Here is a 14,553-nt window from a genome sequence, read left to right as displayed (position 1 = left end):
ATCCAGGGAGTGGCGGCTCATCTAAAAACGGTGATCAAATCTGGACACCTTTGATCTACTCATCCAACACTGGATCTACTCAACTAACGTTGGGAACTACTAGGAATAACCACAAAATGGAGCATTAAAAATGGAGGGGGACATACTCAACTAACGTTAGGGGGTTTTGGCAACACTCACGGTTAATACAATTCTACCATGAATCATAAACATATATCATGAAATACGGGAATAAATAGTAACTTTATTATTGCCTCTAGGGCATATTTCCTTCAGAATTCGAAAACAAAAAAACAAAAACCTCGGCTCCTGCTAGATGCTGACGCGAGGATGCCTTTTGGTCCCGGTTGATGTTACCAACCTAGACTAAAGGTCCTCCTGCCTGGACGCCTCGCAGCAGCCACGTGGAGCCCCTTCTGTCCCGGTTCATAAGCGAACCGGGACTTTAGTCCCGATCCTTTAGTCTCGGTTCCAGAACCGGGGCTAAAGGGCCTCTGAAACCAGGGCTAATGGGCCATTTTCTAATAGTGACTGCATGAAACCAAATTAATCCGATCTGGACAACAAAGCCCTAGGTGAAATGGGGAGGAAATTGATGACATCCAGGGAGTGGCGGCTCATCTAAAAACCGTGAACAAATCTGTACACCTTTGATCTACTCATCCAACACTGGATCTACTCAACTAACGCTGGGAACTACTAGGAATAACCACAAAATGGAGCATTAAAAATGGAGGAGGACATACTCAACTAACGTTAGGGGGTTTTGGCAACACTCACGGTTAATACAATTCTACCATGAATCATAAACATTTATCATGAAATACGGGAATAAATAGTAAGTTTATTATTGCCTCTAGGGCATATTTCCTTCAGAAACACCTAAATTAACCCTCCAAAACCCCCTAACCCCCCCCCCTTCGAAAACAAAAAAACAAAAACCTCGGCTCCTGCTAGATGCTGACGCGAGGATGCCTTTTGGTCCCGGTTGATGTTACCAACCTAGACTAAAGGTCCTCCTGCCTGGACGCCTCGCAGCAGCCACGTGAAGCCCCTTCTGTCCCGGTTCATAAGCGAACCGGGACTTTAGTCCCGATCCTTTAGTCTCCGTTCCAGAACCGGGGCTAAAGGGCCTCTGAAACCAGGGCTAATGGGCCATTTTCTAATAGTGACTGCATGAAACCAAATTAATCCGATCTAGACAACAAACCCCTAGGTGAAATGGGGAGGAAATTGATGACATCCAGGGAGTGGCGGCTCATCTAAAAACGGTGATCAAATCTGGACACCTTTGATCTACTCATCCAACACTGGATCTACTCAACTAACGCTGGGAACTACTAGGAATAACCACAAAATGGAGCATTAAAAATGGAGGGGGACATACTCAACTAACGTTAGGGGGTTTTGGAAACACTCACGGTTAATACAATTCTACCATGAATCATAAACATATATCATGAAATACGGGAATAAATAGTAACTTTATTATTGCCTCTAGGGCATATTTCCTTCAGAATTCGAAAACAAAAAAACAAAAACCTCGGCTCCTGCTAGATGCTGACGCGAGGATGCCTTTTGGTCCCGGTTGATGTTACCAACCTAGACTAAAGGTCCTCCTGCCTGGACGCCTCGCAGCAGCCACGTGGAGCCCCTTCTGTCCCGGTTCATAAGCGAACCGGGACTTTAGTCCCGATCCTTTAGTCTCGGTTCCAGAACCGGGGCCAAAGGGCCTCTGAAACCAGGGCTAATGGGCCATTTTCTAATAGTGACTGCATGAAACCAAATTAATCCGATCTGGACAACAAAGCCCTAGGTGAAATGGGGAGGAGATTGATGACATCCAGGGAGTGGCGGCTCATCTAAAAACCGTGAACAAATCTGTACACCTTTGATCTACTCATCCAACACTGGATCTACTCAACTAACGCTGGGAACTACTAGGAATAACCACAAAATGGAGCATTAAAAATGGAGGAGGACATACTCAACTAACGTTAGGGGGTTTTGGCAACACTCACGGTTAATACAATTCTACCATGAATCATAAACATTTATCATGAAATACGGGAATAAATAGTAAATTTATTATTGCCTCTAGGGCATATTTCCTTCAGAAACCCCTAAATTAACCCTCCAAAACCCCCTAACCCCCCCCTTCGAAAACAAAAAAACAAAAACCTCGGCTCCTGCTAGATGCTGACGCGAGGATGCCTTTTGGTCCCAGTTGATGTTACCAACCTAGACTAAAGGTCCTCCTGCCTGGACGCCTCGCAGCAGCCACGTGGAGCCCCTTCTGTCCCGGTTCATAAGCGAACCGGGACTTTAGTCCCGATCCTTTAGTCACGGTTCCAGAACCGGGGCTAAAGGGCCTCTGAAACCAGGGCTAATGGGCCATTTTCTAATAGTGACTGCATGAAACCAAATTAATCCGATCTAGACAACAAAGCCCTAGGTGAAATGGGGAGGAAATTGATGACATCCATGGAGTGGCGGCTCATCTAAAAACCGTGAACAAATCTGGACACCTTTGATCTACTCATCCAACACTGGATCTACTCAACTAACGCTGGGAACTACTAGGAATAACCACAAAATGGAGCATTAAAAATGGAGGGGGACATACTCAACTAACGTTAGGGGGTTTTGGCAACACTCACGGTTAATACAATTCTACCATGAATCATAAACATTTATCATGAAATACGGGAATAAATAGTAACTTTATTATTGCCTCTAGGGCATATTTCCTTCAGAAACCCCTAAATTAACCCTCCAAAACCCCCTAACCCCCTCCCCTTCGAAAACAAAAAAACAAAAACCTCGGCTCCTGCTAGATGCTGTCGCGCGGATGCCTTTTGGTCCCGGTTGATGTTACCAACCTAGACTAAAGGTCCTCCTGCCTGGACGCGTCGCAGCGGCCACGTGGAGCCCCATCTATCCCGGTTCATAAGCGAACCGGGACTTTAGTCCCGATCCTTTAGTCTCCGTTCCAGAACCAGGGCTAAAGGGCCTCTGAAACCAGGGCTAATGGGCCATTTTCTAATAGTGACTGCATGAAACCAAATTAATCCGATCTAGACAACAAACCCCTAGGTGAAATGGGGAGGAAATTGATGACATCCAGGGAGTGGCGGCTCATCTAAAAACGGTGATCAAATCTGGACACCTTTGATCTACTCATCCAACACTGGATCTACTCAACTAACGCTGGGAACTACTAGGAATAACCACAAAATGGAGCATTAAAAATGGAGGGGGACATACTCAACTAACGTTAGGGGGTTTTGGCAACACTCACGGTTAATACAATTCTACCATGAATCATAAACATATATCATGAAATACGGGAATAAATAGTAACTTTATTATTGCCTCTAGGGCATATTTCCTTCAGAATTCGAAAACAAAAAAACAAAAACCTCGGCTCCTGCTAGATGCTGACGCGAGGATGCCTTTTGGTCCCGGTTGATGTTACCAACCTAGACTAAAGGTCCTCCTGCCTGGACGCCTCGCAGCAGCCACGTGGAGCCCCTTCTGTCCCGGTTCATAAGCGAACCGGGACTTTAGTCCCGATCCTTTAGTCTCGGTTCCAGAACCGGGGCTAAAGGGCCTCTGAAACCAGGGCTAATGGGCCATTTTCTAATAGTGACTGCATGAAACCAAATTAATCCGATCTGGACAACAAAGCCCTAGGTGAAATGGGGAGGAAATTGATGACATCCAGGGAGTGGCGGCTCATCTAAAAACCGTGAACAAATCTGTACACCTTTGATCTACTCATCCAACACTGGATCTACTCAACTAACGCTGGGAACTACTAGGAATAACCACAAAATGGAGCATTAAAAATGGAGGAGGACATACTCAACTAACGTTAGGGGGTTTTGGCAACACTCACGGTTAATACAATTCTACCATGAATCATAAACATTTATCATGAAATACGGGAATAAATAGTAACTTTATTATTGCCTCTAGGGCATATTTCCTTCAGAAACCCCTAAATTAACCCTCCAAAACCCCCTAACCCCCCCCCCTTCGAAAACAAAAAAACAAAAACCTCGGCTCCTGCTAGATGCTGACGCGAGGATGCCTTTTGGTCCCGGTTGATGTTACCAACCTAGACTAAAGGTCCTCCTGCCTGGACGCCTCGCAGCAGCCACGTGGAGCCCCTTCTGTCCCGGTTCATAAGCGAACCGGGACTTTAGTCCCGATCCTTTACTCGGTTCCAGAACCGGGGCTAAAGGGCCTCTGAAACCAGGGCTAATGGGCCATTTTCTAATAGTGACTGCATGAAACCAAATTAATCCGATCTAGACAACAAAGCCCTAGGTGAAATGGGGAGGAAATTAATGACATCCAGGGAGTGGCGGCTCATCTAAAAACCGTGAACAAATCTGGACACCTTTGATCTACTCATCCAACACTGGATCTACTCAACTAACGCTGGGAACTACTAGGAATAACCACAAAATGGAGCATTAAAAATGGAGGGGGTCATGCAGGCGCGGGAGAAAAATTCTTTCGAGAAGAGCACGGTACCTCGCGTCCGCCGCCGCAACTACAGGGGGGTGGTGTCGGTCCGCGCCGTGGCCGACAACGCTCGCCGTCGCCCGAACGTCCGGTTCCGTTGTCGTCCCCGCAGCATCCGGCTTCCACGCCTCCGCCACGATTCTGGATCTCAGAGTCGCCTCCGCCGTCGTCGCTCGAGAGGGAGAGGAAACAGGGGTGGAAGCACACTCGCTCGAGCTGAGGGGCTCGCAGCAAAAAAAGAAAAGAAAAAAAGACCATCTGAGCGACGCGAGTCCAGACCCCTGGTCGTAACACATATCTGCCGTAGGATAGAATTTGATCCGACGGCGCGCGAGACGGTCGCTCAGCCGGCTGCTGGCATCCCGATGGAACAGAGCGTTTTCCCATTTGATTTCGTCCCGGCCGCCGTGTCCTGTCTCCCTTTTCATTAAACAAATGGGCCCGTGGTGGACTGTGGAGGAGTTAACCCGCTTCTCTGTCCCTCCTCCGCTTTCCTTCCACACAACACGCCCTTTGTCTCTCCCCGCAGCAGCAGAGCACAGGATCCGGTGGGGACGCGACGGCGTGCTAGGAGGAGGCGACTTGGCGGCGTGCTCGCCAGAGCGCAGGGAGGACGCGACGCCGCGGGCCACTCGAGGTCGGCAACTGGGTATTAATCCTTCATATTTTGATGCAGATCCAGATCTCGCATAATCTCCTCCCTTCTCATCCCCTCCCTTGTATAGGTTGAGAAGACATCTGAAATACGTCAATTCACGGCAGCAGGGATTCCATATCCAGCCAGGTAATTGCAACCTCTATGCTTAACCGTGTTTCATTGTGAAAGATATTGCTTCTCAGTTTTGTCTATTTTCACAATACAAGGTCCATACATCTTCTCTAGTATGTATTTCACGATTTGTACTTAATTACTTGGGAAATTGGAATATTCATTAGTTAGTGGCCTCACAAAGCAAGTTCTCTCTTGTTAGCTGAGTCAGCATACAACTGGCCCGGGTGCCCAAATAATGGGTCGCCGAGGTAGTACAACAGAAATTGAGCTAGAACGCATGCTACTTGATGAAGATGCAGAGCCCAGGGCCCTGCCACTCCCACTTTTGGAGAAATTAACGGATGGTTTCTCTGACAACCTGGAAATTGGAAGAGGTACCGTAACTCTCTATGTTCTTCTTGTTTCCGCTCTTACTTGGTCTGATCTAATTGTAACATCAACAACAACTCAAGTTTACCCATGCATTCTGTGGCTTTAGGCAGAGCTTGAGAATGGGACCATCGCTGTAAAGAGGATGTTCAACACACATATGCATGAGAGGGAATTCAACCGAGAGATTGAATGTCCAATGCAAGTGAAGCACAAAAATATAGCACGTTTTTTGGGATACTGTGCAGACACCCAAGGAAGGATGGAGATCTACAATGGTCAATTCGTCATGGCAGATGTACAACAAAGATTGACCTGCTTTGAATATATACCTAATGGGAGTCTTGATGAATATATCAAAGGTAGGATCATGTTTCCATCATATTTTCCTCACTGGTTGCTATTTTGGTTTGTTCAAACAACTGAAATATATAAATAAAATACTTTAGCAGCTGATGTTAAAATATTAAGGTAGACAAGTATCTTGGATATTAACTAATTGAAATCCCATTTTTCATCTCCCTTTTTTAGATCCGTCCAGTGGACTGGAATGGAGAAAGCGGTATAAGATAATCAAAGGGATCTGTGAGGGGTTAAATTATCTTCACCAAAAAAAAATATTGCACTTAGATTTAAAACCAACAAACATATTGCTGGATGAAGATATGACGCCAAAATTTATCGATTTTGGTTTATCAAGGTGTTTGAAGGAAGGGGAAACGCGGGTCTTTACTTCAAACATAGCTGGAACGATGTAAGCCTAACTATGGCCTGATGGAAACAATATCTTTCAGTTTTGTCATCTATAATTATATAATGCACTCTCTCTGTTTATTACTAATTAGTCGTACCACGTGTAATTTTTTTCATGCAGCGGATATTTGGCACCGGAATTCACTAGGGGTGTAATCACATACAAGTTTGACTTGTATAGTCTTGGTGTTATAATTGGGGAGATATTGACCGGGCGGAAGGGGTACCAGACTGTTGAGGAAGTAAGGACAATTTACATATGTCACTCTTCCAATACAAGGGTTCAATTTTAAATTAAAGATCATATGCATTAACATTAACATGTACTCATGATTGCAATGCCCTAGGTACTTGAAAGTTGGTGTAACTGGTCAGATGAATCACAGTTGGAACAAATACGAGTATGCGTTGGGATTGGGATGGAGTGCATTGAATACAACCCAGGGAAGAGACCAGAAAGTATAAACCATATAATTGATAGGCTTTTAGTAACTGAAAGTACAATGATAATTCCAGCAGGTGGACCAAGCGAGCTTCTTGTCCTTGATAAGTTGGCACTCTCCTTCCCATTCGAGCCAAACATGGTTATCACGTGCCCGCTGCAGCTAACAAACAACACTGATAAACACGTGGCATTTAGACTTAAGGAAAATACTGGGAAGTCGTTCCTAAGGCTGCCATTGTATGGGATTGTGACTCCAAGGTCCCTTTACACACTTGATGTGACAATGGAAGAGCATAGAGAGCTGCCACAAAAGAGAAACATGTATATGATCCTCGATAGTGCCACAATATTGGGGGATGATGTTGCCCACATATTTGAAAGCCAGCCAGACGATTTTTTCAAGACAGAAAGAAAGACAGGGAATGTTGTGCAGATCATACTGAAAGCATTTTATACTCTGCACCATGATACGAAAGATCCATCTAAGGTACATCATATTACTACTTCAATACGCTGGATGATCATAGGATTTGCACATCTATTTTTGTTAGTTTTTGTGTAATTTTATATTAACTGAGATATTACTAGGCCTTCAGTGGAGATTCAAAATATAGAAAAATTACTAGTAATCAAAATAGGCCGTCCAAAAAATATTAAGTGATGTTTCTCAGCTACTTATTTACCACATGTTAACTGTTATTCAATTCTTCACCATATTAGCAATGATATATCTTTCAAAATATAGCCAATTGCATCTTCACACAAAATTATTGGGCGTTAATGTTTTCATGAAGTGTCAGAGTTTAGGATGACATAACCATGGGTATTTTTTGGAAAATCTTATATTGTACTCCCTCTTTTCATTATTATAAGATATTCTAATTTTGTCTAAATCAGATGTATGTAGACACGTTTTAGTGTGTATGTTGACCCATTTCAGTCTGTATTAGTCCATATTAAAATATCCAAAACATCTTATAAATGTGAACCGAGGCAGTAAAAAGAAAACACTAGTAAAAATTGTGTCAAACTTGTGGCTAAACCTGGGTTGCACTCATGATGAACAGTAGAATAAAAACAATATCAAGCAAAATAGAAAATTTCTGAAAATTTGTGGCATCATACTTGACAAAATGCTTGACATGCTTGCCAAATTTCATGGTGAAATGAAATTTGGTGAGCTTCATACAAAAAATACAAAATTGCTGCTCAAACAGTGATATGAAGTTTGAGCACTAATTTGGGTTTTTCGTTTTGAGCTCCTCGGATGTCATTTTGCCACCAAATTCTTGCAAGCACCAACAGCATTGTGTCAGGTTTTATGCCACAGAGTTTTAGCTTTTTTTGAATTTTTTCCCTATTTGTTTTGATTTTACTATTCATCATGGGTGCAATGCACCTAGGTTTATGAAAACCTGTCTGACCTTGCTTATATGCTACATGGGTCATATCTAGTTACATCTTACATGTGAAAATCTGACAGCCAAATAAGCAAAATTTTCTTCTTTTTTTGAACCGTAGATCAGAAGAGGAAGACCCAACAGTAGTAAGCAATTTTCTCAAATACTACTAATTATAGTACATGTGACCCAACAGTAGGAAGATGGTTCAACAACGTTGGCGGGACCGGATCCTAGCCGCACCACATTTCTAGCTTCTAGACGCTCAAAATTAGCTATAGTGTGACAGACTAAGCTCTAACCACGCTTAATATGTTCCCTTACTATATGTTCTTTATTTGACCAAATAAACCAGATCCAGTGGGCATTAGCTTAGAGCAAAACCGGACTGGATTAGCCTAATGGGCTTATTGCCCTGGAGGTAGCCACGTGGGTGATTTGTAAGAAGTTTTGTAATGGAGGATTTTTGGCGCTAGTAATAGTACCAAATTTGAAATTATATTATTATATACTAGCAAAAGGGCCCGTGTGTTGCAACGGGAGAAAAAAATATCATAATCTCCAATGTAATTATGTAACACTTTTTTAATTCAATTTTTGTGAATGTCAGAAATAAAGTTACATTGATTATTTCTTTTTGGAGTATAGAATTTGGACGTATCATACCAATGTTTGTCATGACCCATTTCCGATCTCCGATGAAAGAGTCTTTCAATCAATTTTGTTTTTGTTGTTCAGGAAAGCATGAATATATATTTAATTTGAGAAGGTGTTTTTTCTAATTTTCGAGAATATTTTTTAAAAATGGAATCATTTTTATGGTGACTAACATTTTTTCGAATATTATATTTCATTTGTAATAGCTTTTGTGAGAGCATCAAACTATGATGCATCCCAAACTTAATTTTAAAAATGATTAACATGCAATATAATAGCATATTTAAAATCTACACATTTTTCTAAGAAATTTTCATATAACATGTTAGATTTGAAGTTAGGATTTGACAGATATCACTATTTTTAAAATATTTGAATTTGAAAAAAGAAATTAAACAAAGAGAAAAAGCAGGTCGGGTCGAGCAACGGTTACGTGGTGCAGCCAAAAGAAAAGAAATAAAAACCAAAAGAACAGAAAGAAAAAAAGAGGCCAAAAGAAATAAAATGGGTGCAGGGATCGAACCCAGGTCTATCGGATGCAGGGCACAAGCTCCAACCTGGCGGGTATCCAAACGCAAGGCGGATGCAGCAGCAATGAAACATTTTTTTCTCATATATATATAGGGGAAGATATTTTTTATTTTTTTTTTGTTTTTTTTAGAAAAGGAGGATGACCCCCGGCCTCTGCATCTGGGAGATGCATAGGGGAAGATATATAGTTCCTGTCTAATTCCAACGCACGCTCAATTGCCACATCACACATGTTTTCCAAGTCGTCCCATATGGTCTAGAAGAGTACGGGATTGAGAAGCTGTAGTACATAATTTCAGAATACAACTGTATGGTAGGAGAAAGGTGTGATGGTTCTTGGGTGTCCCTACACCCTCTATGAACAGTAAATTCAAAGCAACAGAAAAAAAATCCAAAAAACTCTGAAACTTTGCGATATCGAATATGCTCAAGTGCTTACCAGTTTTCATAATGAAATATTATGTAGAGAAAGGCGTGCACATTAGAAAATCTTGAGCATATTCTCTACATAATATTTCAGTGCACGCCTATCAGTGTTAGAAGTGCTCAAAACTTTGAGCACTGAAATCTTTTTGAGACTAAAAAATATACCGTACATAGAATCGTTGCCTCCATTGCGCCACAGTCGTCTTCATCGCTGCCACCATGCCAGAGTCATCGTTGTAATTGCTCAGTTTCATCGTCGTTGTACTGGTCAGTAGCCGTCATCCTTACAGAAGGATTGCCGTAAGAGCTGGGCCCGCCGTCATTGGAGCCTTTGTGGTTTTCATCCTCTTCCACCATGTCGTGATGGTCGTCACAGTCAAGACTTGGGTACAAGGAAATGAAACATAGCCTAATAAGGAACTCCTACATCTGTGCCAATAATTCCTAACATCATCTGCTAGTATTTTTTCCCATACTCCTCCGCTTGCTGGGAGCCCAGTTCCATTACCAAACTAATATTTGAATGAGCCTACAAACCATATCATCCTCATGTTTTGTCTAATATATGCAGATTAAATACATATAGTCTTTGTTTAGTAGAAATTTAAAGTTTGTTTTGCTAAAAAAAGAAATCCAAAGGTTACCCATAAGTGCTAATCAGTATAGAATAAATGTGTAGTCCTTCATTAATCCAATGAGTTTTAAATACGTGCAGATTGGATCCAAATCACACCATCTGTCATCCGGAGATACGGGATCCAAACCACTCGACCTGTCATTTGATCATATAGGATCCAAACCAAACCATCTGGCATTTCAACATTTGAAGGACATAACAGACAACTTCTCTGACAAGCGAATACTTGGTAAAGGTGGTTTTGGTGTCGTATATAAGGTAAGATTAAAGCATATGTTTTTATGATTTCCCAAATATGTAACCATACCTCACCCAAACCCCATACACCCCTATTACTATGACACTTCAAACAGGGAGTGCTACAAAGTGGGCAAGTGGTTGCAGTAAAGAAGCTTGTAATGGGAATGCCGACCTCAGAGAAGCAATTTGAGAATGAGGTTAATCTTCTTATGAAACTAGAGCACCCAAATATAGTGCAGCTAGTAGGCTACTGCTACGAAACAGTGCGATTGCATACGCCTCACGAAGGAGAGTTTGTTTTTGCTGAGAACACTGAAAGTTTGCTTTGTTTGGAATGCCTGCCTAATGGAAGTCTGGATAAATACATTTCAGGTACGAACTTCAAATTAGGAACAAATCCTGCTATCTACAGTTTCCATCTTTATTTGACACTGCAAATTTGTGGTCTGGTCACAGTTCATAAAAGGTGTGCTCTAATGAAATAAAAGGAGAATATATAATAGAAAATTTCGAAGTAATTCTATCCATAGAGCATAGCAATAATATATTTTAGGACAACACCTATTGAATGCTCTTATTTGTTATTACAAATACAGATGCATCTTCTGGACTTGATTGGCGCACACGGTGGAAAATAATTGAGGGGGTTTCCTTTGGTCTACAGTACCTTCATGAGCAACCTAAAGGTCCCATTGTTCATTTGGACCTAAAACCTGCGAACATACTGCTAGATAAAAATATGGTACCGAAGATTGCAGACTTTGGTCTGTCAAGATTGTTTGATGAAAAACAAAATATTTCGACTGCATTACATGGTGGGACATTGTAAGTAAACGTCTATTGATAAGTACTTGATTTTTCTGGTAATCAGGAGAATTTGTTTTGCTTACCCTTCGGTTAATAGTATACTTCATACTCGTGTATATGCAGAGGTTACATGCCGCCCGAATTTACACGTGGTAAGCTCACGCTTATGTCAGACATATTCAGTTTGGGTGTAATAATCTTGGAGGTAATAACCGGACACAAGGAATATCCATATGATATTAGAACAGAGTCCAAGGATTTCATTGAGCATGTAAGACAATATAGTTTAAACTCTAAATATCGAAGCCCCCATTCTATCGATACCACATCACAATTTACAATTGTATAGTAATAATCTAATTTTTGTTCATTTATTCACAGGAGCTTCAAAAATGGAGAAATGTGCTGCAAGAAGAACCGACATCATCGACATTGCTAGATATGGATTCCCATCAAATAGAAAGATGCATTCAGATAGGTCTAATCTGCGTCAATCTTGAACGGTCTAGGAGGCCTACAATGAAGAAAATTATCGATATGCTGCAAGGGTCAGGAAGTATAGATTGGTACATTACCAATGAGGTAATGTCATCCACAACCCATGTATAATAACTTCAGGGAATTAGATAGGATATACTTCTTAAGTGAAGGAAAATCCACTTTCGTGTCCCTAACTTTGCCCCAAGTGCACTTTGGGTCCTTTTAAACTTTGAAGCCTCGAAACCAGCCTTGGACTTTGGACATTTTTCTCTTTTGAACAGTACTTTGATGTGGTTTTTGCAATCTAATGGTGGGTTTTGCTGACATGGACTCGTACATGGTACCATAATATGTCAAGTGGCACCCTGAACAATCAAAACTCATGATAAATTTGTCTGGAAGATAATGTCATATTAGCCCTCTCCCTTCTGTTTTAAACTTGCACACCGTCATTAATTACCTCACCTCCCACAGTTGGTGAAGTTTCACACACCGTCAGCACCTCACATCCCATAGTTGGTGAACTTCCACATCATTTCCCTGTAGTAATAGCTTAAATAAAACCAGGTCCATGTCGATGCCACATAAGCGGAATACATGTCGAAGTCAAAGGAGGGTCTAAAAGTAATCTATTTTCGCTATTTGAAAGTTTTGGGTACAGAATTGGATTTGAGCAGAGTTCATGACCGAAATTAGGTTTCTCTCTTAGTTTTTTATTATAGTGCTCTGCATCAACAATTGAAGCTAACAGTTTCTTAGTACTTACACCCAAGTGGTTCTCAGTAGCTGTCATTTCAAACTATGTGCACTTATATCTTGAAAAATGTTGAGATTACATACTTTTATAGATAGTTATGTTGGATGTAAAGACCTACTTTGTCATAAATTATTGTTTAAATTCCAATTTTGGAGATCTTTCGAAAACAATAGCTCCGTTGAGAAAAAGCGGAGTATTATCAAGAAAAATATAACCAACAGTCTGATCCTTCCTGCAGCTATCATGCCATGACATCCAGGAGGAGCCATAGTTCATCAAAGGAGATTGTCACGACTTCGATCGTTCTGTCTCTTTTGAGATCAATAACGAGGGAACTCCCTGGTTCCATTACTGAGAAAGAAGCCTGATACATCAGGACTAGTACAAGGGTTCAAAAGATTAAAACAGACTCCAGGGCGTGCCAAACGCGCCAACAGTGAACAATGATCACTGCAAGAACAAATGCCACATTACACATCTAGCTGAAAAGGGACAGGCGGTAGAGTGATGAAGCCAAAGCGACCAGAAGGCGTCGAGTCTAGAGGTAGGGAGGACCGAGAGGAGCAACCTCAATGGCGTCCTTCTCGGTCCCCACTTCACCTGTGTTGGCCCTCTCGTCAGCTGTGCAGGTGTAGACCGAAGAGGTCCATCTGTTCCAGCATATGTTATTTCGAGATCAGGCGCTACTTCATGATTGTCCTTAAAACGAGACGACACCATTGAAGACTAGATTGTTTCTCTTCCACAAAGCCCTCAGAACAGCAGCAATAATTGAATTCAGTTTCTTCCCAGCTACCCAATGGGAAGTGATTGATTCATAATTCTGTATAGTGGTATGCGCCTAATTAATTTAAGTTTGCTCATGTTGTTCTGCAGGGATGTTGATCCCTTTCTGTTCTTCTTGCAAACTGTGCTTATGTGGACGACCGCCTTTGCAAGCGTTTGATTTTTTTTTTTGCCACACATTTGAAACTCTGTTAGTTCTTGGATTAATACGCAGCACAATGGACCAGGTTTCCGTAAAAAGGATAGAGTTTTCCGGAGCTTATGGCAATTCATCAGCATATGTTAACTAGAGTTGGAGCAGGAATAACCATTTAGTAGGCAAGGGCACACGATGGGAGGTGTTCTTGTTTCACTTCAATTTGTGGCATACAGAAGAGCGATTAATGAAAGAGCTGGTGTTGTACTTTTGTTTTGTTGCTAGCGAGATGGGTGAAACTGACCCTGTATGACTTTGTGGGAATCCTTTACTATATATAAGGCATGACATTTTTTTCTTTTTTTTTTGCAGGGAATAGATTAGTCATGTCGGTTGGCAAAGTTTTTACTTGCTATGTCCAAGGTTCATAACTTGATATGTTTTTTTTTGCTTGTTTATTCGAAGGGTTAAACAAACAAACGAAGAGTAAGTTGTATTTCTCTCTGTAATTCCTCTGTTTCTTCCAAAGGAGAGGAAGAAACAAAGAAAAAATTGGTTTGATCCAGCACACTCACAACTGCTCTTCCATTCAGCTTTTTCAGTAGTAGTTTGCCACCAGTGTGCAACAGAAGTACTATCTTGTTCCTAACTGTAAGACGCTTTGACAGTTGAAAGGGTTTAGGAGTCTAGCTTGCAAGCAGAGAGGGATTCATTCCTTGGTGAACAGTTAATGTTTGCTGACCTGATATTTCGCTGGAGAATACAGTCGGGCTCGTTGGGGTTACCATCGATGGGCCGGCGCCTTTTTTCTCCCATTCTAT

At 41.6% G+C, this 14,553-nt stretch overlaps 1 protein-coding gene across 1 annotated transcript; it reads left to right on the top strand.

Annotated features, from left to right (window-relative positions):
- The first annotated feature begins 5,534 nt into the window (after window positions 1-5,534).
- On the top strand, window positions 5,535-13,845 carry LOC123162479 (uncharacterized). Its single transcript, XM_044580260.1, has 11 exons — window positions 5,535-5,682; window positions 5,787-6,039; window positions 6,209-6,431; window positions 6,552-6,672; window positions 6,778-7,362; window positions 10,605-10,784; window positions 10,880-11,138; window positions 11,363-11,591; window positions 11,697-11,844; window positions 11,955-12,155; window positions 13,049-13,845. The coding sequence occupies exons 1-11, from the start codon at window positions 5,650-5,652 to the stop codon at window positions 13,079-13,081; spliced, it is 2,265 nt and encodes a 754-aa protein (XP_044436195.1). The 5' UTR covers window positions 5,535-5,649; the 3' UTR covers window positions 13,082-13,845.
- Window positions 13,846-14,553: the final 708 nt, after the last annotated feature.

This window comes from Triticum aestivum, chromosome 7B (genome assembly GCF_018294505.1).
Source record: "Triticum aestivum cultivar Chinese Spring chromosome 7B, IWGSC CS RefSeq v2.1, whole genome shotgun sequence".
Classification (NCBI taxonomy): domain Eukaryota; kingdom Viridiplantae; phylum Streptophyta; class Magnoliopsida; order Poales; family Poaceae; genus Triticum; species Triticum aestivum.
This window is presented reverse-complemented; position numbering and strand designations above follow the sequence as displayed.

Coding starts and splice junctions, on each gene's coding strand:
- LOC123162479 (XM_044580260.1), top strand. CDS start 5,650: ATGGTTTCTCTGACAACCTGGAAATTGGAAGAG. Junction 6,432..6,551: donor TCAAACATAGCTGGAACGAT/GTAAGCCTAACT, acceptor TTTTTCATGCAG/CGGATATTTGGCACCGGAAT. Junction 12,156..13,048: donor ATTGGTACATTACCAATGAG/GTAATGTCATCC, acceptor TCCTTCCTGCAG/CTATCATGCCATGACATCCA.